The 25726-nt window shown below is 52.1% G+C and overlaps 4 protein-coding genes across 4 annotated transcripts; 3 read left to right on the forward strand and 1 right to left on the reverse strand.

Moving 5' to 3' along the window:
* The first annotated feature begins 2509 nt into the window (after nucleotides 1-2509).
* LOC131569646 (protein S100-A9-like) lies at nucleotides 2510-3935 on the forward strand. The gene is made up of 3 exons (XM_058821889.1): nucleotides 2510-2562; nucleotides 2640-2793; nucleotides 3585-3935. Exons 2-3 carry the CDS (start codon nucleotides 2641-2643, stop codon nucleotides 3807-3809), a joined length of 378 nt encoding a protein of 125 aa, XP_058677872.1. The 5' UTR covers nucleotides 2510-2562; nucleotide 2640; the 3' UTR covers nucleotides 3810-3935.
* A 2214-nt stretch (nucleotides 3936-6149) lies between these two features.
* LOC131569647 (protein S100-A7-like) lies at nucleotides 6150-7912 on the forward strand. The gene is made up of 3 exons (XM_058821890.1): nucleotides 6150-6331; nucleotides 6713-6923; nucleotides 7644-7912. The coding sequence occupies exons 2-3, from the start codon at nucleotides 6732-6734 to the stop codon at nucleotides 7806-7808; spliced, it is 357 nt and encodes a 118-aa protein (XP_058677873.1). The 5' UTR covers nucleotides 6150-6331; nucleotides 6713-6731; the 3' UTR covers nucleotides 7809-7912.
* Nucleotides 7913-10470: 2558 nt separating this feature from the next.
* Nucleotides 10471-12266, forward strand: LOC131569618 (protein MRP-126-like). Its single transcript, XM_058821857.1, has 3 exons — nucleotides 10471-10516; nucleotides 11484-11642; nucleotides 11932-12266. The coding sequence occupies exons 1-3, from the start codon at nucleotides 10508-10510 to the stop codon at nucleotides 12118-12120; spliced, it is 357 nt and encodes a 118-aa protein (XP_058677840.1). The 5' UTR covers nucleotides 10471-10507; the 3' UTR covers nucleotides 12121-12266.
* A 6643-nt stretch (nucleotides 12267-18909) lies between these two features.
* On the reverse strand, nucleotides 18910-20228 carry LOC131569653 (loricrin-like). Its single transcript, XM_058821898.1, has 2 exons — nucleotides 20210-20228; nucleotides 18910-19370 (listed from the first exon to the last, which is right to left on the reverse strand). The coding sequence occupies exon 2, from the start codon at nucleotides 19350-19352 to the stop codon at nucleotides 19044-19046; it is 309 nt and encodes a 102-aa protein (XP_058677881.1). The 5' UTR covers nucleotides 19353-19370; nucleotides 20210-20228; the 3' UTR covers nucleotides 18910-19043.
* Between the last annotated feature and the right edge of the window lie 5498 nt (nucleotides 20229-25726).

Raw genomic sequence — 25726 nt, forward strand, 5'->3', positions numbered from 1 at the left:
TCCCGGTGCTCCGGGCCAAGCCCATCCCGCTTCCTCCCTCGGTGCCCTTTCCCCTCCCTTGGTCGCGCTGCTGCTCTAGATGTGGCCGTGCCCCTTCCAGATGTGGCCGTGCCCCTTCCAGATGTGCCACACGCCCCTTCCAGATGTGCCACACGCCCCCTCCACCGCCTTCAGTGATGCCACAAAGGGACAGGAGGAGAGGAAACAGCCTCGGGCTGGGGTCATGGGCTGGAATTTCCTCCTGGAAAAGGCATTGGAAGGGATGCCCAGGATGGGTTGGAGTGGCCACCTCTGAGGAACACCTGGATGTTGGTCTGGGTGGGCAGGTGGGGGTCGGGCACACCTGGGTGGTGATCTTGGAGCTTTTCCGACCTCTGGGATTCTAAAATTTAGGGGAAAACTTTTCTCCATCCCGTCAGAGTCGGTGAACCCTCAGAGAATGGGGCTGAACCCCCAGGCAGGTGAGAGGGACCCCAAAATCCCAAACCTCACCTGTGGCCATCCCCCAGAGAATGGAGGTGAACTGCCTCTGCATCCCCGGGCAGGTGAGAGGGAATCCCAAAATCCCAGAGCTCACCTGTGGCTATCTGAAGGCGGAATGATGCTGCCCACAGGGATTCAACCTGGATTCATCCCCCCTGTGGGGGATCAACCCTAAATCCATCCCCCTGTCAGGGATCAACCCTGAATTCATCTCCTTGATGCGTACCAACCCTAAATGCATCCCTCCTCACGGGATCCACCCTAAATTCATCCCCCTGTCAGGAATCACCCTGAATTCATCTCCCTCACAGGGATCCACCCTGGATCAATCCCCCCTGTCAGGGATCAATTCTGAATTCATCCCCCTCACAAAGATCCACCCTAAATCCGTCCCCCTGTCAGGGATCCACCCCGAATCCATCACCCTCATGGGAATCCACCCTAAATTCATCCCACTCTCAGGGATGACCCTGAATTCATCTCTACTGTCAGGGATCAACCCTGAATTCATCCCCCTCATGGAAATCCACCCTAAATCCATCCCCATGTCAAGGATCCACCCTGAATTCATCCCCCTCACTGGGATCCCCCCTAGATCAATCCCGCTCATGGGAATCCATCCTAAATTCATCCCCATGTCAGGGATCCACCCTGAATCACTCACCTGTCCTTGTCCCTTCCTGTCCCCCTGGCACTTACCTGTCCTCATCCCTGTCCCTATGTGCCCCAGCCATGCCCTCTGCCATCCCCATGGCACTCACCTGTCCTTGTCCCTTCCTGTCCCCCTGGCACTCACCTGTCCTCGTCCCTGTCCCTATGTGCCCCAGCCATGCCCTCTGCCATCCCCATGGCACTCACCTGTCCCCATGGCACTCACCTGTCCTCGTCCCTGTCCCCATGGCCCAGCCACACCCTCTGCCATCCCCAGGCCTGTCTGAACCCGTGTCCCTGCTGTGTCCCCGTGTCCCTGCTGTGTCACCCGTGTGTGTCCTCGTGTCCCTGCCGTGTCCCCGTGTCCCTGCTGTGTCACCCGTGTGTGTCCCCGTGTCCCTCTGCCCAGCCCACGGGCGTCCCCTTCCCGTAGAGGACGTGCCCATCCCCATCCCAAACCCCGTCCCTTTGTCTCCCTCTTTTGCAATTTTGGGTTTTTCTGGCAGCAGTTTCTGGGATGAGGAGCCTGGCGGGAGATGTTTCACCACCGCTGTCATCGTCACTTCCCAAAATCTCCGTGACCACACGGGGTGGAGGCTCCTCACCACCCCCCTCCAGACATTTGGGGTTCTGCAGCTCATTCTGGGAATACTGGGAGCACTGGGAATACTGGCAATACCGGGAATACTCTGGGGGCTCACCTGGGAGGGCCCCAAATCTGGTGGAGAGCTGGGGGTGGATCACTCAACCAATGCCCTGGGTTGTCCTCACGCAGCAATTCCAGCTGCTGGGAAGTGCCACCTCCCAGGACCTGCTGGAAGAGTTCCACCCAGCAGGATTGTCCCCCCGGATCCAGGGAAATGTCCCTGGTAGAGTTCCACCCAGCAGGATTGTCCCCTGGATCCAGAGAAATGTCCTCGTGGAGTGGTGGGATGTGAATTGGGAAGTGGGAAGTGAATTTTCAAGGCCTGACAGAATGAAATTAAAGTTTTTCAAACGCCTCTCAGTTTCCCCATCTCTGAGTCAGAAAAGGGCTTAATCCAACTCCTGTCCAGCAGCCAAATTCGCCAAAAACATCGGTGACAAACCACCTGGGTAAAACCAGCATCATCCCACTGGAGACCCCCACCCAGAGAAGTTCCTCCTCCATCAAACGCTTGGGGAATGTTCCAGAACACGCCATCACTGACCCCTGTTGCAATTTTTGGCGTTTCCTTGTTTTTGCCTGACGAGTTTGGGGCTTCCCCTCCCTGGATAACAGTTCCTGGATGGGGTGAGGAGCCCGAAATCCTCACCTGGGCGTGCTCCATGCCTTGCACAACTTCTGGAGCTCCTGGCAGCTCTGGGAGGGTATAAAAGGTGCCATCCCCAGCTTGGCACCACCAATCCTCCTTCTCCTCCCTCTGCAGAGCCCAGACCTCCTCCGAGGTGAGCAGATCCTTCCTGGTGAGTCCACGGGTTTGGGCTCCCTTCGATGTTTTGCCGTTTTGTCCCTTTCCTGGCAGGATGAAAACCGACCTGGAGCTGGCGCTGGAATGCGCCGTCAACGTCTACCACCGGTACGCGGCGCGGCGCCCCATGGACGACTACCTGAGCCTGGGGGAGTTCTCCAGGCTGCTCAAGGAGACGGCCGAGCCCTTCCTGAAGAACACGGTGCCGGTGAGAGCCCGGGGTGGGATCAGTGGGGTGGGATCGATGGGATGGGATCGATGGGATGGGATTGATGGGATGAGATGGGGTGGGATCAATGGGATAGGGTGGGATGGGATCAGTGGGATGGGATCAATGGGATCAGTGGGATGGGATGGGTTCAATGGGACGGGATCAATGAGATGGGATGGGATCAATGGGTTCAATGGGACGGGATCAATGGGATGAGATGGTATGGGATAGGTTGGGATGGGATCGATGGGATGGGATGGGATGAGATCAATGGGATGGGATGGGATCAATGGGATGGGATGGGATTGCAGAGGACAGGATCCATGGGATGGGATGGAGTGGGGTGGGATGGAATGAATGGGATCGCATCATTGGGATGGGATCAATGTGATGAGATGGGATGGGTGACAACGGGCCTGGGAGATCCTCTCATTCCGGGGATGCTGGGCAGGGACACCTCCCACTGGATTGGGGCGCTCAGAGCTCATCCTTGGGCACTTCCTTGGCGATGGGGAGGATTCACAGAATTCCCAGAATCACTGGGTTGGAGGAGACATTCAAGATCATCGAGTCCAACCCACCTCCAACTCCTCAACTCAACCCTGGCACCCAGTGCCACATCCAGGCTTGTTTAGACACATCCAGGGATGGTGATTCCCCCATCTCCCCGGGCAGAACATTCCAGAACTTTATCCTGGGACCCTCCCAAAGCGAGGGAGGATTTTTTGGGGTTCAGCCCTTGCTGGGTGAGGGTGAGTGACCCCAAACTGACTCTGCTCCCCCCACAGCCCAAAACGACCACGGACAACTACATCAAGCAGCTCTTCACCAAAGCTGACGCCAACCACGATGGCCGCCTCAAGTTCACTGAGTTCCTGACCACGCTGAGCCTCGTGGCCATTGATGCCCACAACAGGTCCCACCAGGGGCCTGGTGGTGACCATGGGCATGACCACGGCCATGGCCACGACCACGGGCATGACCATGGGCATGGACACAGCCACCGTCACTGAAACGGAGCTGTCTGCCATGGTGGCCGAGACATGGGACTCTGTGTCCCCATTTGTCTGGAATCAAATCTTTGTCACCTGCTTCTGCTTGGTGGCATTGAAATAAAATTCCTTCCTTTGAGCACCAAACCCATCCGTGTGCTGTGTCCTGGGGTCTGTGGGGAGGGGATGAGGCTCAGCCCGTGATTAAACCCAGATTGAATGGGAAAAGCAACGGGAAAGGGAGAGTGGCATGGGGGGTCCTGGTTCTGGGCAGAGGAGGGGTCAGGACAAGGTTTTGGGGGGTCCTCAGTGAGCAGCACAGGCTGAGTGGGCTCCTGGAGGGTGTCAGATCTGAGGGTGAAGCTCTAGGAAGTGCCAGAGGTGAAACACAATTCAGGGGGTCCTTCCTCAGGTCTCTGCAAAGCTCCAGCCCTGGAACTGGGGGTGCCACATCCTGGGGGTGCCACATTGCAAGAGTGTCACATCCCAGGGACACCAGATCCCAAGGGTGCCACCTCCCAGGCATGTGCGAGATGTTTTTGTGACCCCAAAACAGTCCAGCAGCCCCAGCAGAGCAAAGCATGAGACCAAGGGGCTCTGGGGGCTCCATCCTGGGAGCTGCCACTCTGCAGAACCAGTCAAACCTTTCATGCTTTGGGACACATCCCCCAGGTCACCACACATCTAAAAGCCACCGTGGGCTCCTGAGGGCTGAAACAGGAGGGGACAAGAGATCCAGGACCTGTCAGTGAGGGGACACTGAGTGAGGAACCCCCGGGCTGAGGAGGCTCCAACATCAGCCCAAACCAGGGCCTCTCCCTGTGGGGTTTGGGTGGCACCTTGGTGACAGAGGACAGCTCTGAATTTGGGGTGCCACCCTCGTCCCTTGAGGCAAATGTCATTCACTGCCACCCCCGTGTCACTTGGGCACCGCTGTCCTTGCAGGGCTGGGCATCGCCAGCTGCTCCCCCACAGGTTTTAGGGAAAAAGTGGGAAAATTGGGAAAGGGGCCGAGTGTGGGAGGTGCATGAGAGCACCAGAGGATTTCCCTGACAGCTGGGGGACAAGGGTGTAATTTGGGGTGGGTGACACTCCAATTGGGGATCCCAGTTTGGGATGGATGACATTCCAATTTGGGGTGGGTGACACTCCAATTTGAGATCCCAGTTTGGGATGGGTGACACTCAGATTTGGGGTGGGTGACACTCCAATTTGGGATCCCAGTTTGGAGGGGGTTACACTTCAATTTGGGATCAGTGACATTCCAATTTGGGATCAATAACACTCCAGTTTGGGAACCCAGTTTGGGATGGGTGTCACTCCAATTGGGGATCCCAGTTTGGGATGGATGACATTCCAATTTGGGTTGGGTGACACTCCAATCTGACATCCCAGTTTGGGATGGGTGCCAGCCTGCAAGGAGCGGGAGCGGGAAACAAAAAGAACAATGCAGTGAGTCAGGGATACCGGAATAATTCCGTGCAATGCCCCGGGGACACAGGAGCATCCTCAAACAGGAACGGGCACCCCTGGTTCGGCTGGTCCTTCCCTCTTCCTCCTACCCATTGTCTGGTTTGAAGACTTCTCATTGTCTAATTTTAAATCTTCTAATTGTCTGATTTGAAACCTTTTCATTGTCTGATTTTAAATCTTCTAATTGTCTGATTTTTAAACCTTCTCATTGTCTGATTTTAAATCTTCTCATTGTCCAATTTTAAACCTTCTCATGGTCCAAATTTAAATCTCATTGTCCAATTTTAAACCTTCTCACGGTCCAATTTTAAATCTTCTCATGGTCCAATTTTAAACCTTCTCATTGTCTGATTTTAAACCTGCTCATCCTTGTCCCTAACACGGGTGACACAGAGGTGACAATTGCAAAACACTCAGTAGTTCCTGCACCAGCCAGAAAAGACCCCAAGCTTGGATTTTCTCCTGGTTTTGTGCCCAGTTTCCTCCAGAAAATCTCTGGAATGAGAGCAGAGTACAAGTAGAAAACAATGGAAAATATTCTGGAAAACAAGTTATAAATACCAGATGCTGCTTTGTCCTGGGCAGCGTCCAACCAGTTGGCGTTGCAGAAAACAGAAATCACATTAAAAGCTCACCCAGGGGACAAAGTCATCCCTGTTTCCATGTGCAACAGCCCAGCAGAAGGAAAATGTGCAAATTTTTCGCCGTGTTGCAAAACTCCCCAAGTTTTGGCAACTTCTGCCCGAAAGGCCTTGCCCTCGACACGGAGGTGTGACCAAGCTGGGGTTTTTCCCCTCCCTGAGCCCTGTCAGAGGTGATGGAGGGGCCAAGGACAACATTTCCAAAGCCTGGTGGGTGCAACCAGGAACTTGAAGCGGAGGAATGAGGCCGGGAGGGGCTCAGGGGTTCCCACCTGGCAATTTCCAGGTGCGGGAAATGTGAACTCAAGCCGATGCTTGTGGCAGGTGTGTCACCAGCTCTGATGAAACAGGACCTCAGACAGGTATAAAGAGGCTGCTCCAGGCTCCTGGGTCACACTGACGGATCCAAACCCTCCTCGGAGACCCAGGGTGAGTAGGACAAGGATGGTCCTTGCAGGGAAAAGGATGAGGGAGAAGCAGTTTGGGATCCACCAGCTCAGGGTGATGGGTTCTCCTCGGGGTAGAGCAGGAGGTTGGTTTGGGTTGGAAAATGAGGACAAATGATTGGGATTTTGGTGGTGGCACCACTAATTCTGTGTCCTAAACGTCCCCACTGGCCTGACGCTGCTTCCCTCACCTGAGAAAGGTCCCCAGGTGTGTTGGAACAAGCTGCTTCCAACACACCTGGAGACAAAGACAAACTGGAGCACCATCCCCAAATGCCCTCATTTTCTGCTCCACACCAAGGAGCTTCAGGTGCCCCCAGGCTCAGGTGCAGATCCCGCTGATTTTTGTCCCCAACCCCTTCAGATCCCTCCAGAGCTCAGCCATGTCCACCAGCACCCACAGCCACGCCGGGAGCCAGCAGTTCCCGGGGAATTGCACCCTGGAGAAGGCTCTGCAGACTGTGGTGGACCTGTTCCACCAGTACAGCATCCGCCAGGGTGAGATAGACCTCCTGAGCATGAGCGACTTCACCACACTGCTGAAGGAGCAGGCGCCGTCCTTCCTGCAGACCTGTGTGAGTGCCTGGGGGACAAACCCATGGGGATGGGGTTCAGGAGCTCCTGGGGGACGGGGGGTTTCTGTCACACCCAGTTTGAGGTCACCTCTGCTGTTTGTGGTGGTGGAAAGTGAATCAGACACAATCCGAATTGCAATTTGAAATTCTTCTGGTTTTTGCAATGCCCAATCGAAAGATTCCACATATGTGGTGCTGGAAAGTGAATTAAACTCACACCTGAACAGTCCAGGGATGCAATTTGTAATTTTTCTGGTTTTCGTAATGCCCAGTCAAAAGATTCTCTTTTCAATGGCAGATAAATTGTGAAATCTTTGCCATTTTCATCAATTTTGGGAGAACTTCTAATGTTGCGGTCTCCTCTCAATAAGTTGGAAAGTGGTGCCAGTTCATCGTTGGTGATCCCCAAAATTGGCCTGATCCAATGGATTTCTCCTAAAATTGACCTGATCCAATTGATTTCTCACAAAATTGGTGTGATCCAATGGATTTCTCCCAAAATTGGCCTGTTCCAATGGATTTCTCCTAAAAGCCACTGTGTCCCCAACCACAGGACTTTGGGACAAAATCCTGTCCCCTCTGGGGTTAATTTGGGGCTAAGGGTGAGGTAGAGGAGGGTTGGGACATCCTGTAGTTTCCAAACCCTTCCCAGGGCAGGGAAGGATCCTGGAAGTGGAGTTTGGACAGGGACATGACCCCTCCTTGTGTCCCCAAATTTAGGACAGGAACCGAGCTGGCTACTTGGAGAAGCTCTTCCAGGAGACCGACCTGAACAAGGACAAGGAGCTGAGTTTTGAGGAGTTCACCATCGTGCTGAGCAAGCTGGCCGACGACGCCCACCGCATCAGCCACGGCTCTGAGCGCTGCGGGCCCGACAAGGATTGAGCCTGGCACGGAAAAATGGGAGAGGGAAGCTTGGGGAGTTGGGTTCTGGCTGCTCCCTGCCCGCGTGGAGCAGCCCCATGGCACAATAAAGTGCAGCACTTGAAGATCCCTGAGCCTTTTTTGTCTCCTCATCCATGGCAGGGGTGGGAGGAGGGACAGAGAGGGGTGGGTGGGGTCACCTGAAACGATGGTTTTGCCAAAAAATGCTCATGAAGCAAAATGTTCCCAGTGCCCAAAATCCTGTGGTTTGGGATATTGGGATTTCAGGATGACTTTAATATTTTTTTAATATTGTGATATTTGGATTAATGATGATTTTCTGCCATTCTGGGAGAGATGTGGAGTCCAGACACTTCCATATCCCAAAACATCCAAAATCCCAAATCTTGTATCTGAGGCAACACCCAAACATCCAAAATCCCAAATCTTGTATCTGAGGCAACACCCAAACACCCCAAATCCCAAATCCTGCATCTCAGGCATTGGAAATGCTCTGCTTGATGACAATTTGGGATTTGGGAAGTTGGGATATTGGGGTGTTGAGATATGGACCCCGATGGGACAAAGTTGCTGCTCCCTTTCCCCACACCAGCCACTCTCCTGCCACTAAAAGTGAGTTTTGAAAGAATTTTGCAACTTTTTGAAACTCAGGGTGTTCCTGTGGGTCCCTGGGCACCTGCCAGCAGCTCCTGGGCTGTTTCTGCTTCGGTTTGTGGATCTCTGACCAAGCCCGCACCTTGGGGACAGCTGGACAGGGAGGTTCTTCTGCAAGGACACCTCAGAGCCACCAAAGTGGTGCTAGCACCCGTCCCTGTGACCCTCAGCACTGCCCCTTGTCCCTGGGCACTTCAGTGACCACTGACCACTCACATCTGGGGCTCACACCTGGCTCAGGCCACCTTGGAACCTCCTGTCCCCCATCCTTGTCCCCCTGGCACCTCCAGGGTGACCAAAGTGAGTCAAATTGCACCAAATTCCTGAAATTGCACCAAAATTCTGCAACACCGCGGCCACCCCCGGACACCCCTGTTGTGAAATGTCCCCGATGTCCCCAGATGTCCTGTTCTGCAGCAGAACCTGCCTGTTGTGAAAGCAGAGCACCCCAGCAGCCAGGGCTGGGGGCTGGGGATGGAATCCTGGGGTCCTTTCACTCGGGAAAGACCTCCAAGATGGAGTCCAGCCTTTGACCTGTCCCCACCTGGTCACCCAGATCAATGTCCAACCTCTGACTTGTCCCTACCTGGTCACCAACATCCAATGTCCAGCCTGTGGCCTGTCCCCACGTGGTTACCAATGTCCAGCCTGTGATCTGTCCCCACGGGGTCACTCAGACCAATGTCCAGTCCTTCCTTGGACACCTCCAGGGATAGCAACTCCAAACCTTCATGATTTGGTTGCCATTTCCAGGAGGAAATTCCTGCTGAAAGGAGCTCCTGAACTCGGCCTAGGCCTTGTTTTGGCCTCCAAAACCAGGAGACCAAAGACCAACCTGAGACCAACCATGACGAGACCAACACGAGCTGGGCAGGTCAAACAAACCCCAGACGAGTGTGCTGAGTCAGCAGTCAGCTCATTTTGATGAGGAAGTGCTGGAAAATCTCGTTTTGCTCCCAAGTTGGCAGCTCGGATCTGCCAGGCTCGCACTGGGCCTCTGCCAGACCGAGAAACAACAACACCACAAAAAAAGCCACAAAATCCGGGACAGAGCCCTGAAAAGCAAAATAAAAATTCACCTTTGAGCCACACCTGGGCTCTGCAGCTCAGGGCGCACCTGGGGTGGGGACAAACCACACTTGGCACAGATGGAACGGAGCTCCTGGAGCTGGGCCAGGCCGGGAACACGCCCAGATCGTCTTTCATGGACAGATGGTTGCCACAGGCTGGGGATGGTCCTGGTGCCACCTGTGCCCTGTGTGACACAGCCAGGAGTGGGTGGCACCCGGTGTTCTGCTCTGGTGAAGGGTCAAATGTCGGGCTCAGTGATTTTGGATGTTTTTGGCAAGTCCTGGGACACTGGGATGGACCAAGGGTAGAGATGTTTTGGGTATGAGCAGGGCAAGGGGGCGATCTTCACCCCCTGGCATCAGCCAACAGAGCTGGAAAGGAGGAAAATGTGGGAAAAATCCCAAATGTGGAAAAATCCCAGATGTGGAAAAAACCCCAGTAGTGGAAAAGTCTCAGATGTGGAAGAATCCCAAATGTGGAACAATCCCAAATGTGGAAGAATCCCAAATGTTGAAGAGTCCCAAATGTGGGAAAATCCCAGATGTGGAAGAATCCCAAATATTGAAGAGTCCCAAATGTGGGAAAATCCCAGATGTGGAAGAATCCCAGATGTGGAAGAATCCCAGATGTGGAAGAACCCCTAATGGATAAAAACCCCAAAGGTGGAAGAACCCCAAATGTGGAAGAATCCACAAAGGAAGGGACTTTTGCCCAGAGTTGGTGATGAATCCCAGCAGGTGAGGGGACAGTGCCACCCCCACCTGAGCTGGTGACACCCCGAGCTTGCAGGAAAAGCCACAGAGCCCCTTTTGGGGAACTTCCCGAGCCTTGAGCAATCCCTGGGGCCTTGTGGGGCCATCCAGGAACGGGATGGGGACATTTCACAACAGGGACACCTCTTGGCTGGGCTATAAGAGACACTGAGGTGACACCGGCCCCGCACCCGCCCCAGGGGACATCGCTGCGGTGACAAGATGAGCAAGGCAAGTGCAGGGGGGCATTTGGGGTGTCTGTGCTCTTTTCCAGGTCATCCGAGGTGTGAGGATTCTCAGGGAGCTTCTCATCATCTCCACCCGAGGGTCCTGGCTGGGCAAAACCATCTCCAGAACCTGTGAGGGGAGGTTTGCTCCTGGAAGAGGTTCCTGGCCACCAAAGAGGCTCCTGGACATCAGATCTCCTGCTCGGTGTCCCCACAGAAGGTTTTGGGGTGTTGTCACCTTCTCTGTGTCCCCACTGAGGGTTTTGAGGTGTTGTCACCTGCTTGGTGTCCCTACAGAAAGTTTTGGTGTGTTGCCACCTTCTCTGTGTCCCCACTGAGGGTTTTGGGGTGCTGACACTTGCTCTGTATTCCCACAGAAGGTTTTGGGGTGGTATCACCTGTTTGGTGTCCCTACAGAAGGTTTTGAGGTGTTGTCACCTTCTCTGTGTCCCCACTGAGGGTTTTTGGGGTTTTGCCACCTTCTCTGTGTCCCTACAGAGGGTTTTGTGGTGTTGTCACCTTCTCTGTGTCCCTTCTGAGGGCTTTGGGTGTGGTCACCTGCTCTGCGTCCCCACAGAGGATTTTTGGGTGTTGTCATCTTCTCTGTGTCCCCACTGAGGGTTTTGGGGTGTTGTCACCTGCTCTGTATTTTTGGGGTGTTATCACCTTCTCTGGTTGGTTTATCAGCAGAACCAACCTCAAACCAGGTCCATTTTGGGGCCAAATCATCTCTGAGCTCTCATCTGTAGGAGCACAGAGCCTGCCAGGTCCTTCACCCTCCTTGGAGACAACTCCAACAGCTCCAAAACTGAACAGTTCCTCCCCAGATTTTCTCCTTCAGACTCCTTGGACAAGGATGTCCTTCAGCCTCCAACAGCTCCAGAAAGGAACGTTCCTCCCCAGATTCTCCTGGATCCAGCCCAGTTATCTCAGATTCTCCTGGACATTCTGAGTGACCATTTCTCCTGCAGGGCCAGCAGAGCCAGGAGCAGCTGTCGGAGCTGGAGAAGGCCATGGACGCCATCATCGACGTCTTCCACCAGTACTCGCGCCGCGAGGGCGACAGGGACACCTTGACCAAGAAGGAGCTCAAGATGATGATTGACAAGCAGCTGGCCAATTACCTGAAGGTGAGGTGTTGGATTGTCCCCAGAGTTTGGGTTCATCCCCTTCCTGCTCTGCTCTCCTGTCCAACCACCCCGTCCCAAATGTTCTCCATGAAGGAACCCTCATCCCTTTCTCTGCAAAAATCAGTCCCAAATCTCATTTTCCACCTGGAAGCCGCACCACAAACACCCCCCAAAGCCCCATTTTTTTTGTTTGGAACTCACCTTCCTAAAGCCAAAGGGAAATTTTGTCCACCCAGGGATAAAACAAGGAGATTTTGCCCTCACTTTGTCCCCTCTTTCTCCTTCACAGCACGTGAAGAACAAGGCCACCATTGACCAGATCATGAAGGACCTGGACGTCAACAAGGACGCCCAGATCAACTTCGGGGAGATGATGCTGCTGGTCACCCGTGTCACCTGTGCCACCCACGAGCACCTGCACGAGGTGGAGGACCACCAGCACCAGCACCAGCACCAGCACCAACAGCACCACCACTGAGGCAGCCCCTCCGAGCAAAATCCTGGAGCTTGGAGAAGCTTCCAGAGCTGAATCCTGCCTTAAAATCCTCCCTCTCCTCCTCCTCTTTCTCCTCCTCTTCCTCCCAGCGTCGTGGTTTTGCTGCCAAATAAAGATGTCTGAAGCTCTCCGGTGTCTCTGTAGTTTTTTCTGTTTTTTCTTTCTCTCCTCTCTCACCTTTGGGACTGGAAATTTGGGATTCACCCCAGCAACTGCTGGCGGCTCACAGAGGTTGGGGTTGCACCCAAGATTTGACAGATTTTTGCATTTCCAGCTGGAAAAACCCCACATTTTTTTGGCCTGGAAATTCTGCACAGATGGCCGGAGGCTGAGCTCTGGTGGTGGGCAGGAGCTGGGAGGAAGGATGAGCAATATTATTTGCAGAAAAAAACCCTTTTTGGGGTATTTTTGCTCCAGAGATGGTGGTGGGCACTTTAAGTTTTGGGCTTAAAAACTTTTTTGTGGACAAGAAGGTGAAAGAACCCCAATCCCTCAGCCAGAACACCCCAAAAAGGTTAATTAGTTAATAATTAGCTGCTTTTCAGAGGGCAAAGCTAGCTGGGAGCTTCTCAAACCCTTTTTGGGGCAGAAACCACAAGACCTGATTTCCCAAGGGTGACTCAAAACCCTGAAACCGCCCAGATCCGGAAAGGAACCTTCCAGAAACTTCCCCAAAGCAGCAAGAGCTGAAGCAAGACACAATTAATTAACACAAGACACAATTAGCACAAGACTTCCCCTGGTTTGCTTCGCCCTCAGGTTGCTTCAGCTTCTTCTGGAGGCGGTATTGACATCCAAAATGTCAAATTCCTCCTAACCGGGTCAAAGCTGCTGCAGGAGCAGGCAGTCCTCAGCTCTGTGCCCCCCAAAAATGAGGTGGTTTTAAAATGTTTATTTTAAAAATTTACTTTTAAAATTAATTTTAAAATTAAACAACAACAACAACAACAACAATAATAATAAATACTAATAAATGATATTATTTATATTATAATATATAATATAATATATTACATTATATACATTATTATATCTTATATATTTTATAGGTAATATTATCATATTATGTATAATATAATAGTATATAATAATGTACTATATTATCTTAATATACCATATTATATTAATATACAATATTAATATATTGTATATTATATTAAAATATAGTATAATGCAATATTAGTTTAATATATTATATATGATATATTAAATTAATTTATAACATATTATATCAATATAATATATGCTATATACTATGTGCTATGTACTATATAATTTATAATATATTATACTATATAAAATAGAAATTATATATTATGTTATTATATATAATATTATAATATATTATATTATATAATATATTATAGTTATAATATTATATTATATTATGATATAATATATTATAATACAATTATAAAGAATATTTATTTATTTATTTATTTATTTATTTATTTATTTATTTATTTTTACTAATAATCCCCTAATAAGATATAATTTTAGTAATCCCCTGAAAGACTGGCGTTCAGAGGTGAGCCCGGGCTCCTGCTGCCACCTGCTGGGATGTGACATCGCCAGGATGTGACACTTGCAGAGGCCACCAGGTCCTACCTGAGCTGCCACCGCCAGGGGAGCACCGACTTTGACCCTCATCCATGGAAAAATTCCCTAAACTTCAAAATAGACTGGAACCCACAAAAGTGTGACATTATAGAGAGTGAGAAATTGAGGTTTTGGGATTTTTAGTATGCAAGATGGAGGGCACAGGATGTTGTCCTGGATTTCTTCTCCATGCTTCTTCTTCCTTCTTCTTCTTGGGTTTGGGTGGCATTTTGTAATTGGGGAAGGAAAAAATCCTCATTTTGGGGTCTTGGGGATCAGTTATTGGGTTAAAAGGGGAAATAATTTGGGTGTCAGTTCTTAACTGGATAGTTTGGTCTTAAAAAACCTTGGAACAAGAGATTGCTGGCCATTTTGTGCCTCCTAATGAAAAACTGCCAAACTCACATTACTGAGATTGTTTAACTGATAAGAAATAATAAACACAATAATAAACACTTGAGTCCAAACACAAATCACTGTCTCAAATGCCTTCAATCCAGACCCAGCGAAACCCACAACTGGTACCCCCACAGTGATGCCCCAAACCCAGCCCCGAAGGGAATCCCAAAAAATCCCCCAAAAGCTCTGGGAGTTCCCAAAGAGGGAGAGCAGCCAGAGCTGCTGCAGCTGCCCCAAAAGCAACCAGGGACCTGCAGGGACTTGCAGCCTCTTGCCTCATCCTGCTGGGGAAGGAAAATTTGGCTCCAGCCCTCAGCTTGAGCCCATTTCCAACCCACCGAGGAGCGTGGGTGGCTCTGCAGCTCCTCCTGTCCCAACCGTGGGGAGATGGGGAGAGAGATCAGCTTGTATGGGGAGATCTTGGTGCCTGAGAGAGGCACGCCCTGGGCATGGGGAGGGATTTTGGCAGCCCCACGGCTCCTCTGGGAGCAGAAGGAGCTGGGCTGGGAGCGGCTGAGCCCCTGAGCCTTTGCCGGGTCCTGGGGAGGGATCAGAGCCTGGTCCTGGTTCCATCAGGGCAGGATCAGAGCCTGGTCCTGGGCAGGATCAGAACCTGAGCCTGGTCCTGGCTCCATTGGGGCAGGATCAAAGTCTGGTCCTGGGCACGGCTCCATCGGGGCAGGATGGTCCTGGTCTCTGATCCCAGATCCATCAGGGCAGGATCAAAACCTGATCCTGGTCCTGGCTCCATTGGAGCAGGATCAGAACCTGACCACGGTTCCACCAGGGCAGGATGAGAGCCTGGTCCTGGTCCTGGTTCCATCAGGGAAGGATCAGAGCCTGAACCTGGTCCCAGATCCATCAGGACAAGATCACATCCTGACCCTGGATGCATTGGGACAGGATCCCATGGTGATCCCAGATCCATCAGGACAGGATCCCATGGTGACATCAGATCCATCAGGACAGGATCCTATGGTGATCCCAGATCCATCAGGACAGGATCAGAGCCTGGTCCCAGATCCATCAGGACAAGATCCTATGGTGACATCAGATCCATCAGGACAGGATCCCATCCTGATCCCAGACCCATCAGGGCAGGACCCCACAGTGGTCCCCAGGTGTCCCCACCATGCCACCACTGCCGAACACACAAACCTCTTGCGTTGTAGAGAAAAAACTCCATTTAGGAGATGAGAAATGCAGAATTTTTTGTGAGAAGGGCGTTTTTTGGACACCCAAGGAGGTGCTTTGTCCCTGACCTACATCCACCTCTCCAGGTGTGCCGTAAACATCCTGGGAGCACAGGAGAATGAGGGAGGCTCCCTGGGAAGAGGCAGCCAGAGAACAGGACTGACCAGAAGGAATCTTCTCCTCCTTCTCCTCCTCCTCCTCCCACCCTGATCCTGCCCGGGGCTTCTCCAAGCCTCTCCCGCCACTCCCGGTGCGGATCCAGGTGAGGCTCCATGGCTTCTTTTTGCCTTTAAAATGAATTTTTGTGTTTGAAATGAGCTTTTGTGTTAGTGGGGCTGCCTTAGAACCGGTTTTAGCCGGCGGCAGGATGGGATCAGCTCCTTTGGGCACCTGCAGGAGCTGATTCATTCACCCCACAAGTGCCTGGGAGCAGTTTCCCTCTAATTGAGGCAGGGAAAGTGGAAAAAATGAGGGGAATCGAGGGGAAAGTCCTAAGGGAAGCTGGGAAAGGAAAGTTTCTTTTCATCTCTGGTGAAATCAATCGCAGGAAGGCTGAGGTGGGATGTTTGGGATTTTTGGAAGGGATATTTGGGATCATTGGAAGGGATATTTGGGATTATTGAAAGGGATATTTGGGATTTTGGAAGGGATATTTGGGATCATTGGAAAGGATATTTGGGATCATTGGAAAGGATATTTGGGATCATTGGAAGGAATGTTTGGGATTATTGGAAGGGATATTTGGGATTTTTGGAAATGATATTTGAGATTATTGGAAGGGATGTTTGGGATCATTGGAAGAGGTGTTTGGGATTTTTGGATGTTTGGGATTATTGGAATGGATATTTGGGATTATTGGATGTTTGGGATCTTTGGAATGGATATTTGGGATTATTTAAAGGATATTTGGGATTTTTGGGAGGGATCTTTGGGGGGGATTTTCCTGCCACCCTGACAGCGTCTGTGGCCTCAGGTTCTGCTCCTCTCCAGGACCCGAGCCATGTCCAGGCTCATCAAAGCCATCACTGACATGATGCAGAGCTCCCAGGGCAACGCCAGGAAGGGCAGGAAATCGGAGACCTTCAGCAGGAGCGAGTTCAAGAAGCTGATCCAGCAGGAATTCGTTCCTGTCAAGGTGAGAGCAGGGGCTGGAGGGGGAAAAGAGGCAGGGAAAGGGACCTGGGATTGTTGGAGCCAGTCCAGAGGAGACCACAAAGGTGATAAAGGGACTGGAGACCTTTCCTGATGGATCCAGGCTGGGAATGTTGGGAATGTTGGGAATGTTGGGAATGTTGAGACCCCAGAGCCCCCCCAGGATCTGCAGGGGCTCCAGGGAAGCTGGAGAGAGAATTTTCCTCAGGAACTGCAGGGACAGAGAGGCAGGATGGGCACCCACATCTGGGGCAGTTGGGGCGCCCAAAATTTGGGATTTGAGCCCTGGGGACGCTGCAGCCACGAGGGGAGGTCGTTCCTGCTGTCACCAAATCCCTCTCTGCCTTCTGGGGTATTTTGGGGGGTTTGGGGGTCTGCAGCATCCACCCTACATCCCGGGCTGGGTTGGGGTCTCTCCTCTTTTGGGGTTTTCCCTGCAGAGCTCCCGTGCCCCTTCCCCCTTTCCTACAGGGGCATCTCCAGCCCTGTTTGGATGGGTTTGGACCCCTCCAGCACCTCGGGCTGAGGGGTCCCGACCCTTTCCCACCTCGGGAAGGGCTGACAGGCTCGTGTGTCCCCTCAGAGGTCCCCGAGCAGCAAGTACAGAGCCATCCCACGGCCCTCGGAGCCCGACACGGAGCCCATGAACAAGGAGAGGGCTCCTACCAAACCCTGCATCTACTGAGGGCTCTCTGCTGCTCCTGGCACGTGGAGAGAGCAGGTGAGGGACACCAGGGTGATGTCACCCGTGGGACACCTCCTAAGGTGGGGACAGAGCCCAGTGTCACCGGCAGGTGACGAGGTGTGGTCATGGTGGTGAGCCCAGCCCAGCGGGGAGGGTGGGATGGAGCAGGAGCTGGGCTCTGCTGGGCGTTTAATCAGCTCTAATTAACCCTGAGCAGTAACTGGGCACCAATCAGAGTGGGCTGGAGGGAGGGATTCGAGTCCTGCCAGGTTATGTGGGTGAACCCCCCTCCTGTTGGTTTTCCTCCTTTTCCATAGGATTGCTCCGATGCTGGGATCTCCTTCCAGGCTTTTCCTGCTCCTCCTTCCAAGCCAGGAACATCCTGGGACGAGTGAGGACCAAGCCCAGCTCCACCAATTTACCTCCATGAGGCAAAAATATCCCCAGGTCTCCTTTGGTCCCCATACTCCAGTGGTGTCTCCTCGGGGTGCTTTAAAAATGCAGCTTTGAAGGCTTGGAGGGGGTGGTTGGGGCAGATTTTCTCTTTTTTTTTTTCCTCATAAAAAGCAAAAAATCTCAACCCTGCTGAAATCTCAGCCCCTTCACCCCGGTTATTAACAGGGAAAAAATGAAAAAAATCCCTGCCAATTATTTGATTATTTGATATCAGCCTGTACAGAACTAATGAACCCAGAGTGGCAATTCCTGGGGGAAAATTAAAAGTTCATTATTGTTGGGAGCTCATCTCCAGCTCATTTGGAGTCAACAGCAGAATTCCCATGTGCTTTTTGGGGGCGTGGACACACCAAAAATGCACCTCAGGGAGGTGGATTTTCAGAGAGATTTTTCTGCACTGTAAATATCCCAAAGGCGTTTTTTCCCTGCTTACTGTCCCCTTTCTCACATAAACAGTTGTAACACCACAAAAACCCAATAAAAACCGTCCAACCTGGTGTCTGCCTGGATTTTAGGAGCCTCCCAGCCCTAAAACCCCATCCTGGGCTGTATCCTTGGTTCTGGAGAACATCCCAGCCCTAAAACCCCATCCTGGGCTGACTCTAGAGAAGATCCCAACCCTAAAACCCCATCCTGGACTGGTTCTGGAGAACCTCCCAGCCCTAAAACCCCATCCTGGGTTGTGTCCTTGATTCTGGAGAAGATCTCAGCCCCAAACCCCATCCTGGTTCTGGAGAAGATCCCACCCCTAAAACCCCATCCTGGACTGGCTCTGGAGTCCATCCCAGCCCTAAAACCCCATCCTGGGCCGTGTCCTTGGTTCTGGAGAACCTCCCAGCCCTAAAACCCCATCCTGGGCTGTCTTCCTGATTCTGGAGAACATCCCAGCCCCAAAAACCCATCCTGGCTCTGATGAACATCCCAGCCCCAAAACCCATCCTGGGCTGCTTCCCTGGTTCTAGAGAACCTTCCAGCCCTAAAACCTCATCCTGGGCTGTATCCTTGGTTCTGGAGAACATCCCAGCCCTAAAACCCCATCCTGGGCTGACTCTAGAGAAGATCCCAACCCTAAAACCCCATCCTGGACTGGTTCTGGAGAACCTCCCAGCCCTAAAACCCCATCCTGGGTTGTGTCCTTGATTCTGGAGAGCATCCCAGCCCCAAATCCCCATCCTGGGCTGATTCTGGAGAACATCCCAGCCCCAAAAGCCCATCCTGGGCTGCCTCCCAGCCTCTGGAGTGCAAGGAGACACCAACACCAGCAGGATTTAGAGAATGCGACTCTTTATTTGGCACAGCCCAGTCCTTGCCAGGCTCTGGAGGGCACCGGGGTGATTTCGGGACCCCCGGGAAGGTGACAGGGATCTGGTCCCCATGTGATCTTTGCTGCCAGAGCTGAGACAAGGTGATGGCCACGCTGTCACTTCATCTTCTGCTGGGGCATCTGCGGCACCTGCTGCTGCTGCTGGACCGGCATCTGCGGCTTCCCGTGGCAGCTGGAGCCACCAGAGCTGTGACAGCCGCCACCGCCTGAGCTGTGACAGCCACCACCACCAGAACTGTGACAGCCACCACCACCGGAGCTGTGACAGCCCCCAGAGCTGCCACCGGAGCTGTGACAGCCGCCACCACTGGAGCTGTGACAGCCACCACCGCTGGAACTGTGACAGCCGCCGCTGCTCTGGCGCTGCTGCCGGTGGCACTGGTCCTTGTCCTGGCGGGAGCACATGGCGCTGTGCTGGGTCACCTGTGGGGACACAGCAGCTGGCAGGGGTTTGTCCTTCCTGCTCCTGCTCTTCCAGGCAGCTGGAATCTGGGTGTTCCTTTTCCCACTCCAAGCCACATCCCACATTTCTGGAATTCCGGTGTTCCTTGTCCCAGTCCCAGCCAGATCCCAAATTTCTGGATTATTTTCCTCCCTGGCATTGTCCCACCGAAGTTGTTGGGGACACCCAGACCCTCCCTGGCTGGGACTGGGAAAAGGAGTCCCAGTGTTCCTTGTCCCAGTCCCAGCCACATCCCACATTTTTGGATCATTTTCCTCCCTGGCATTGTCCCACTGAAGGCGTTGGGGACACCCAGACTTCCCAAAATCAGAGCCAAGACCCCAGACCCTCCCTGTCCCAGCCACATCCCAAATTTCTAGATCCATTTCCCCTCTGGCATTGTCCCAGCCAGATCCCACATTTCTGGATCCTTTCCCCCCTGGCATTGTCCCACCCAAGGTGATGGGGACACTCAGGCCATGCCTGGCTTTCCAAAATCAGAGCCAGGACCCCAGACCCTCTCTGGCTGGACTGGGAAAAGGAATCCCAGTGTTCTTTTTCCCAGTCCCAGCCAGATCCCACCTTTCTGGATTGTTCTCCTCCCTGGCATTGTCCCACCAAAGGTGGGAAGTTTGGAAGCCATGCCTGGTTTTCCAAAACCAGAGCCAGGACCCCAGAGCCTCCCTCCACATCCCCACTTCTGCTCCCTCTGAACCCCTGGGCTCCCTCCTCATCCACCCCAGAACAAATCCCAGCCCCGTTCCAGATTTGGGGATCCAAACTCACCTCGCCAATGGCTCTGGAGCCCCCCAGCTCTTACCTGAGGCTGCTCGTGCACGAAGAGATGAAGAAGGATGAGAGGCAATGGAGCTTTTGGGGACAGCAGCACTTTTATACCCTCTCTGCACACCCCACATGGAGAAGCCCCTCCCTGTCCCGTTCATTTAATTTGCTGGTGGCTTTTTAATTTTTTTTTTTTTTTTTTTTTGCCCTCCCCATTTCTGGGGCTCCTGGGGTGACTCACCTGATCCACTCTGGGATTGCCTCTCCTTATAGGTCGCCTTTCCTGTCCACAGAGCTTTAATTGCTGTGCAGGGCTGGGCTGGGGGAGCCGTGGGTGGCCCCGGTTTCCCCAGGTCAGGTTTGGTGTCGATCACACCCCATGAGTGATTCAGGTTCAGGGGGAGAAGATGTCAGAAGATGTCTCATCCCCAAACCACAACTTCCCTCCAGGATGTCCTGAGGTTCTCTGGGCCTGCAACTCCCCCAAAAACCAAAATGGGCCCTGAAGTGGCAAAAACAGCTTTGGGAAAGGAGAAAACTCTGATTTAGCAGGAATTCCCTGCGTGCTGAGGATGGTGAGGGGAATGTCCAGTGCTGTGGGCACACATGGCAAGAGGGGCTGGAGTCGGTCCAGAGAAGAGTACAGAGCTGGAGAACTCCTGAGGGAAGTGGGGGAGCCCAACCTGGAGAAAAGGGGGCTCAGGGGGAATTTCTGACCCTGCACAACTCTGACAGGAGGGTAAGGTTGGAATCAGGAGGAATTTTTTCCTGAAAAGGGCAGCCAGGCCTTGGAAAAGGGGTTTGGAGTCACCTGGAGGTGTCCAAGGAAGGCCTGGCCATGACCCTCTGGGTTTGGGATAAGATGGGCACAGCTTGGACTGGATGGCCTTTGAGGGCTTTTCCAACCTCAGGGATTTTAGGTTTGCCTGGAATCACCTTTGGCTCATTCCTCTTAAAACTGATCAAAACACGGTGAGGCGACGAGGAAACTCCAAGATTTCCTGCCATTGCCAAGACCTCAAGCAGCTGGAATTCTTATTTTTGCAAGGAATAAGCCCTGCCCTGGATAACGATCCAGGATTAGCAAGGTGCTTAATTATGTGGTTGAGCCTCAACCTGGGAATGAATCCATGGTTTTATTCCAGGTGAGCGGCTCTGGTGCTGCTGGAGGAGGAGGAAGAGGAGGAGGGGGAAGAGGAAGAGGAAGAGGAGGAGGAGCCCTCGGCCACACACAGTTGTGGGCAACTGGCAGACCCCTGTGACTTTCTCCAGAGATGCAGGAACACCCTTTTTGCATTTCCCCTGATCCCCAATTAGCTCCTAATTGGCCAGCAAATCTTGGATGCTCAGCCCCACACGGAGAACTCATGAGAGGCAATAATTTGGGATACTCCCTGTACCTTTCTGCTGTGTGGGCTGGGAATTCTTTAGGAGCATGGAGCTTGTTTGGCTCTTTTCTGTCACTGATAATGGAAGACGTTGCAATCGTTAAAAAGGAAGCGAAAAAAGGCTGAAATCTGGATTTTCCCATCTGGAAAGTGGTTTTATTAGTGTGGAAAGGCTTGGAAAACACTGAGTGGGAAATATTTTCCTTCCTCCCAAGCTCTCCTGCTTTTGATTTGTCATTGTCCATGTTGATTTTATGGAGATGGAGACTGAGTGGTTCCTTCCATCCAAACCCCATCCACATTTGCTGGTACCGAAAATGAAGGATTTTGGGAAATTCGGGAGGACAGGGCAGGTGAATGAACCAGGTGAGCAACCTGAAGCTTCTTTTGTGTTGCTAAACTCCTGCCATGATCTAGGACAGTGTCAAGACAAAATGTGCCTGGGTTTGGTCACTGCTCTTCAATTGAGTTTTGTTCCGGCCTCAGCGGAAATGTGGTCAATGACCTCTGAGAAAAAAAAACACTCCAAGGAATTTTTGGCTCTTGGCATCTCCCTGTGTTCATTCCCCCGTGTTTTAATTGCTTTGGGTTTGTTAACAATGGGCACTTCTACATTCTGTCGTTGGCCACCTTGATGTGCCTTGAGTTTTGAGATGGGGGGCTCAAAGCAAACCCCAAATTTGGACCAAGAGCCTTCCCAAGCCATCCTTGCTCCAAAAATAGGGAGTGAACTGCTGCCTGCACCCTCTTCAGCAATGCCAGAAATTTCTGATCCTCCTGACGCACTCGAGAACAATCTTATCACGGTAACATCCATTTCATGAATGGCAATACCGGAGCAATAAATTACCCAATTCGTTTTAATTACAAGCTGAGAAGAAATTTAGCAGCTCGTTGTGTAACCATCGAGCAACGCCCCTGGCACAACCCAGAGCTCGGGCAGGGCTGGGCACAGCGTTTCTAGAAAGGCTGGCTGGAGGTTTGCCACCAGCACATGGAGGTACCTCCCTCAGGGGCGGCATTTTGGGGCCAAATGGCAAAAAAAAAGGAAATTCTTTGTCTATAGGACTCTTTGGTTCAAAACATCTCGGAAAATATGGATTGTGATGGCTAAAATTAAGTCACAGACTGATTCACACACGACAGTGCCAGCTGAGCAAAGCGTTTATTTCAGCACCCACAGACAAGCTCAGGACAGGTTACAGGACACACCAGGGGAGGGGAAGGACACATTGTCCTTGGGAATTGGAAATTCCTGGGCACATGCAAAGCTCTCAGAACGTGGCACCGGATCCAGGGCACTCCTGTGGATCACCTGCAGCTGGTGGGGCGATCACTTCATGTTTGAGGACACTTGGTAGATTTGCTGCTGGCACTCCTGCGGCTTCCCATGGCAGGATCCCCCACTGCTCCCATGGCAACCAGATCCGCTGCTGCCATGGCAACCAGAACCGCTGCTGCCATGGCAACCAGAACCACGGCTGCCATGGCAACCAGATCCGCCACTGCTTCCATGGCAACCAGATCTGCTGCTTCCATGGCAACCAGATCCGCCACTGCCTCCATGGCAACCAGACCCGCCACTGCTACCATGACAACCAGATCCACCACTGCTCCCATGGCAACCAGATCCGCTGCTCCTTTGGCAACTGGATCCACCACTGCTCCCGTGGCAACCGGATCCACCGCTGTGGCAGCAGGAGCGTTCCTGCTGGTGGCACTGGTCCTTGTCCTGGCGGGAGCACATGGCTGGAAACCTGCTGGAGAAAGTCATCCGTGAGTGAGGGCAATGAGCAGGGACACTGGAAGTGTCCAAGGCTGTGGGAAAGGTTTTACAACGATTTCTGTGAGCCAGAGAGAAGTTTGAGAAGAGGATCTATGTTCAAGCCTGGAAGGATTTTCTATCATGGTTGTTGACACAGAAATCAATAAAGAAAGAAGGAGAAATGAGAGAAACCTGCAACTGCCTGTTCCAATGAGCACTTTGTCTCTCGTGACAAAAAGTGTACTTTTTAAATTTTGTAAAAATGTATAAAAGGCATGCATGGTGTAATCAAAATGGTTTGAGGCTCCCTGAAAATGGAAAGTTGCTTTGTATTCTCTCCATCTCAACTATGACACAAGGCTGTGTTGGATGAGACTTAGAACAACCTGGGGTGAGCTAGTGGGGGGTGTCCCTAAAATCAGTGAGCAGATTTTAAGGTCCCTTCTATCCCAACCCATTCCATGACTCCATAATTCCATGATTCCACAGTTCTAAGCCAGGTTCTTGAGCAGGAGAGGAGTTATCACTGCACACCTGCTTGTGGTGGCCCCTTTGGTCTTGTATATCAGAAAAGAGCTGGACAGACTCCAGAGCAAGACCTGCAGAGCCCTCAACCACCTGAGCCAGGAATTTTTACCTTTTCCCACTCAGCAGAAGGACTGAGATGGAGATAGGACGTGGAAGAGAAGTCCCCAAGAGGTCAGGATTGGGGAGAAGCCGGAGAGCATTAGGAGAGTAAAAATCGGATGGCTCTGGACTCACCTGGATCAGAAGGAGCTCAAGAGGCGATGCTGAGGAGCTGAGATGCGGAGGAGCAACACGAAGCGTGGGCTTTTAAAGGCTGGCTTGGGCCTCTCCTCCGGAAACGAGCTGGGGCCCCACTGGAGGGACCTGATTGCTCAGCACCCCGAGCACTTGGCTAATTGGGAGTTTTTGCTGTGCTGTTTTGACACACGGAGCTGATCGATATCCTGACATCCCTCTCGTTACTCCATAAAAATGTTAATTGCCCACCACGCCTGGCCCGGTGGGGCGCGAGGCTGGGAGAGTTTGGGATGGTTTTTGTCACCTTTGATTGTGGCATTTGCCTGTTCCTTATGCCCAAATCCTGAATTGAGATGGTACAGGTGTTAGAGGGTGGGAAGGTGGGATTATGGGGTCTGATTGTGGGGTTGTAAAGGAAACACAAAAATAAAAGAGACAGGGGACAAAAAGGCTGTAGTGGTGGGTAGCAAAAATAACCACAATTGGACAGGGCATCAAAGAAACACCAAAAATTCTGAAGAAAGTCAGCAAAGAAACACTAAAAGCAGTGCTGGGATTTTTCAAGCCAGTCATTTCTTTACTTTAGGGCTTTCAACCCAAACAGAAGGAATTCAAAGCCTGTAGGATGCAGAAAACATCTCGGTAGGAGTGGGAAGAAATTGGGATCTGCGTCTTACATGCTCCGCTTTGGAGAAAAAAGTGTCTTTGTGCCCGTGTAGAGCTCCAGGTCTCATCTCCTGCAGGACTCTAGAGGCCAGTGTGATATTAAAACCAGCCTGGATTGAATGAAAATAAAACACAGAGTCCAGGAGACCCCCTGGTCCCCAGAGGAACTCAGTTGCTGGAACTGATAGATGAGGAAATCTGAATGTGACTCGGGATATTTCACAAACATTGGGAGAATGGAAATCCTTGTGAAACTCATTATTCACGATTAATTACAGTCCTGATTCCGTGATGGGGATAAACCTGTTCCATCGATGGAGGCAAACACCTGAGCAGGGCCCAGGGGGCACCCAGAGCTCGGGCAGGGCTGGGCACAGCGTTTCTAGAAAGGCTGGCTGGGGGTTTGCCACCAGCACGTGGAGGTACCTCCCTCAGGGGTGGCGTTTTGGGGCCAAATGGCAAAAAAAGGGTTTTTTGTCTATAGGACTTCTTGGCTCAAAACCTCTCAGAAATTATGGATTGTGGTGGCTAAAATTAAGTCACAGACTGATCCACACACAACAGTGCCAGCTGAGCAAAGCGTTTATTTCAGCACCCACAGACAAGCTCAGGACAGGTTACAGGACACACCAGGGGAGGGGAAGGACACATTGTCCTTGAGAATTGGAAATTCCTGGGCACATGCAAAGCTCTCAGAACGTGGCACAGGATCCAGGGCACTCCTGTGGATCACCTGCAGCTGGTGGGGTGATCACTTGTTAACTGTGCTTCCTATGTTGACGGTACTGCTGGTATTACCACGGATGTCTCCTGTATTGAGCCCTTGGTTTCCGCCTCCACAAGACTTGATCGTGTAATTGGGTTGGCCATCACTCTTTTGGCAATGGGATTCTACACAGCATGAGGATTCGTTGCTGAAGGAGGCGGACTGTTCCTTGCCCTGGTGGGAGGACATGGTTGGAGACCTGCT

This window comes from Ammospiza caudacuta, chromosome 30 (genome assembly GCF_027887145.1).
Source record: "Ammospiza caudacuta isolate bAmmCau1 chromosome 30, bAmmCau1.pri, whole genome shotgun sequence".
NCBI lineage: Eukaryota > Metazoa > Chordata > Aves > Passeriformes > Passerellidae > Ammospiza > Ammospiza caudacuta.

What these genes read in the sequence shown, in the direction of transcription:
- LOC131569646 (XM_058821889.1), top strand. Translation starts at nt 2,641, where the DNA reads ATGAAAACCGACCTGGAGCTGGCGCTGGAATGCGCCGTCAACGTCTAC. An exon ending in TCCTGAAGAACACGGTGCCG is followed by an intron (nt 2,794 to 3,584) that starts GTGAGAGCCCGG and finishes CTCCCCCCACAG; the next exon opens with CCCAAAACGACCACGGACAA.
- LOC131569647 (XM_058821890.1), top strand. Translation starts at nt 6,732, where the DNA reads ATGTCCACCAGCACCCACAGCCACGCCGGGAGCCAGCAGTTCCCGGGG. An exon ending in CGTCCTTCCTGCAGACCTGT is followed by an intron (nt 6,924 to 7,643) that starts GTGAGTGCCTGG and finishes CCCCAAATTTAG; the next exon opens with GACAGGAACCGAGCTGGCTA.
- LOC131569618 (XM_058821857.1), top strand. An exon ending in AGCTGGCCAATTACCTGAAG is followed by an intron (nt 11,643 to 11,931) that starts GTGAGGTGTTGG and finishes TCTCCTTCACAG; the next exon opens with CACGTGAAGAACAAGGCCAC.
- LOC131569653 (XM_058821898.1), bottom strand. Translation starts at nt 19,352, where the DNA reads ATGTGCTCCCGCCAGGACAAGGACCAGTGCCACCGGCAGCAGCGCCAG.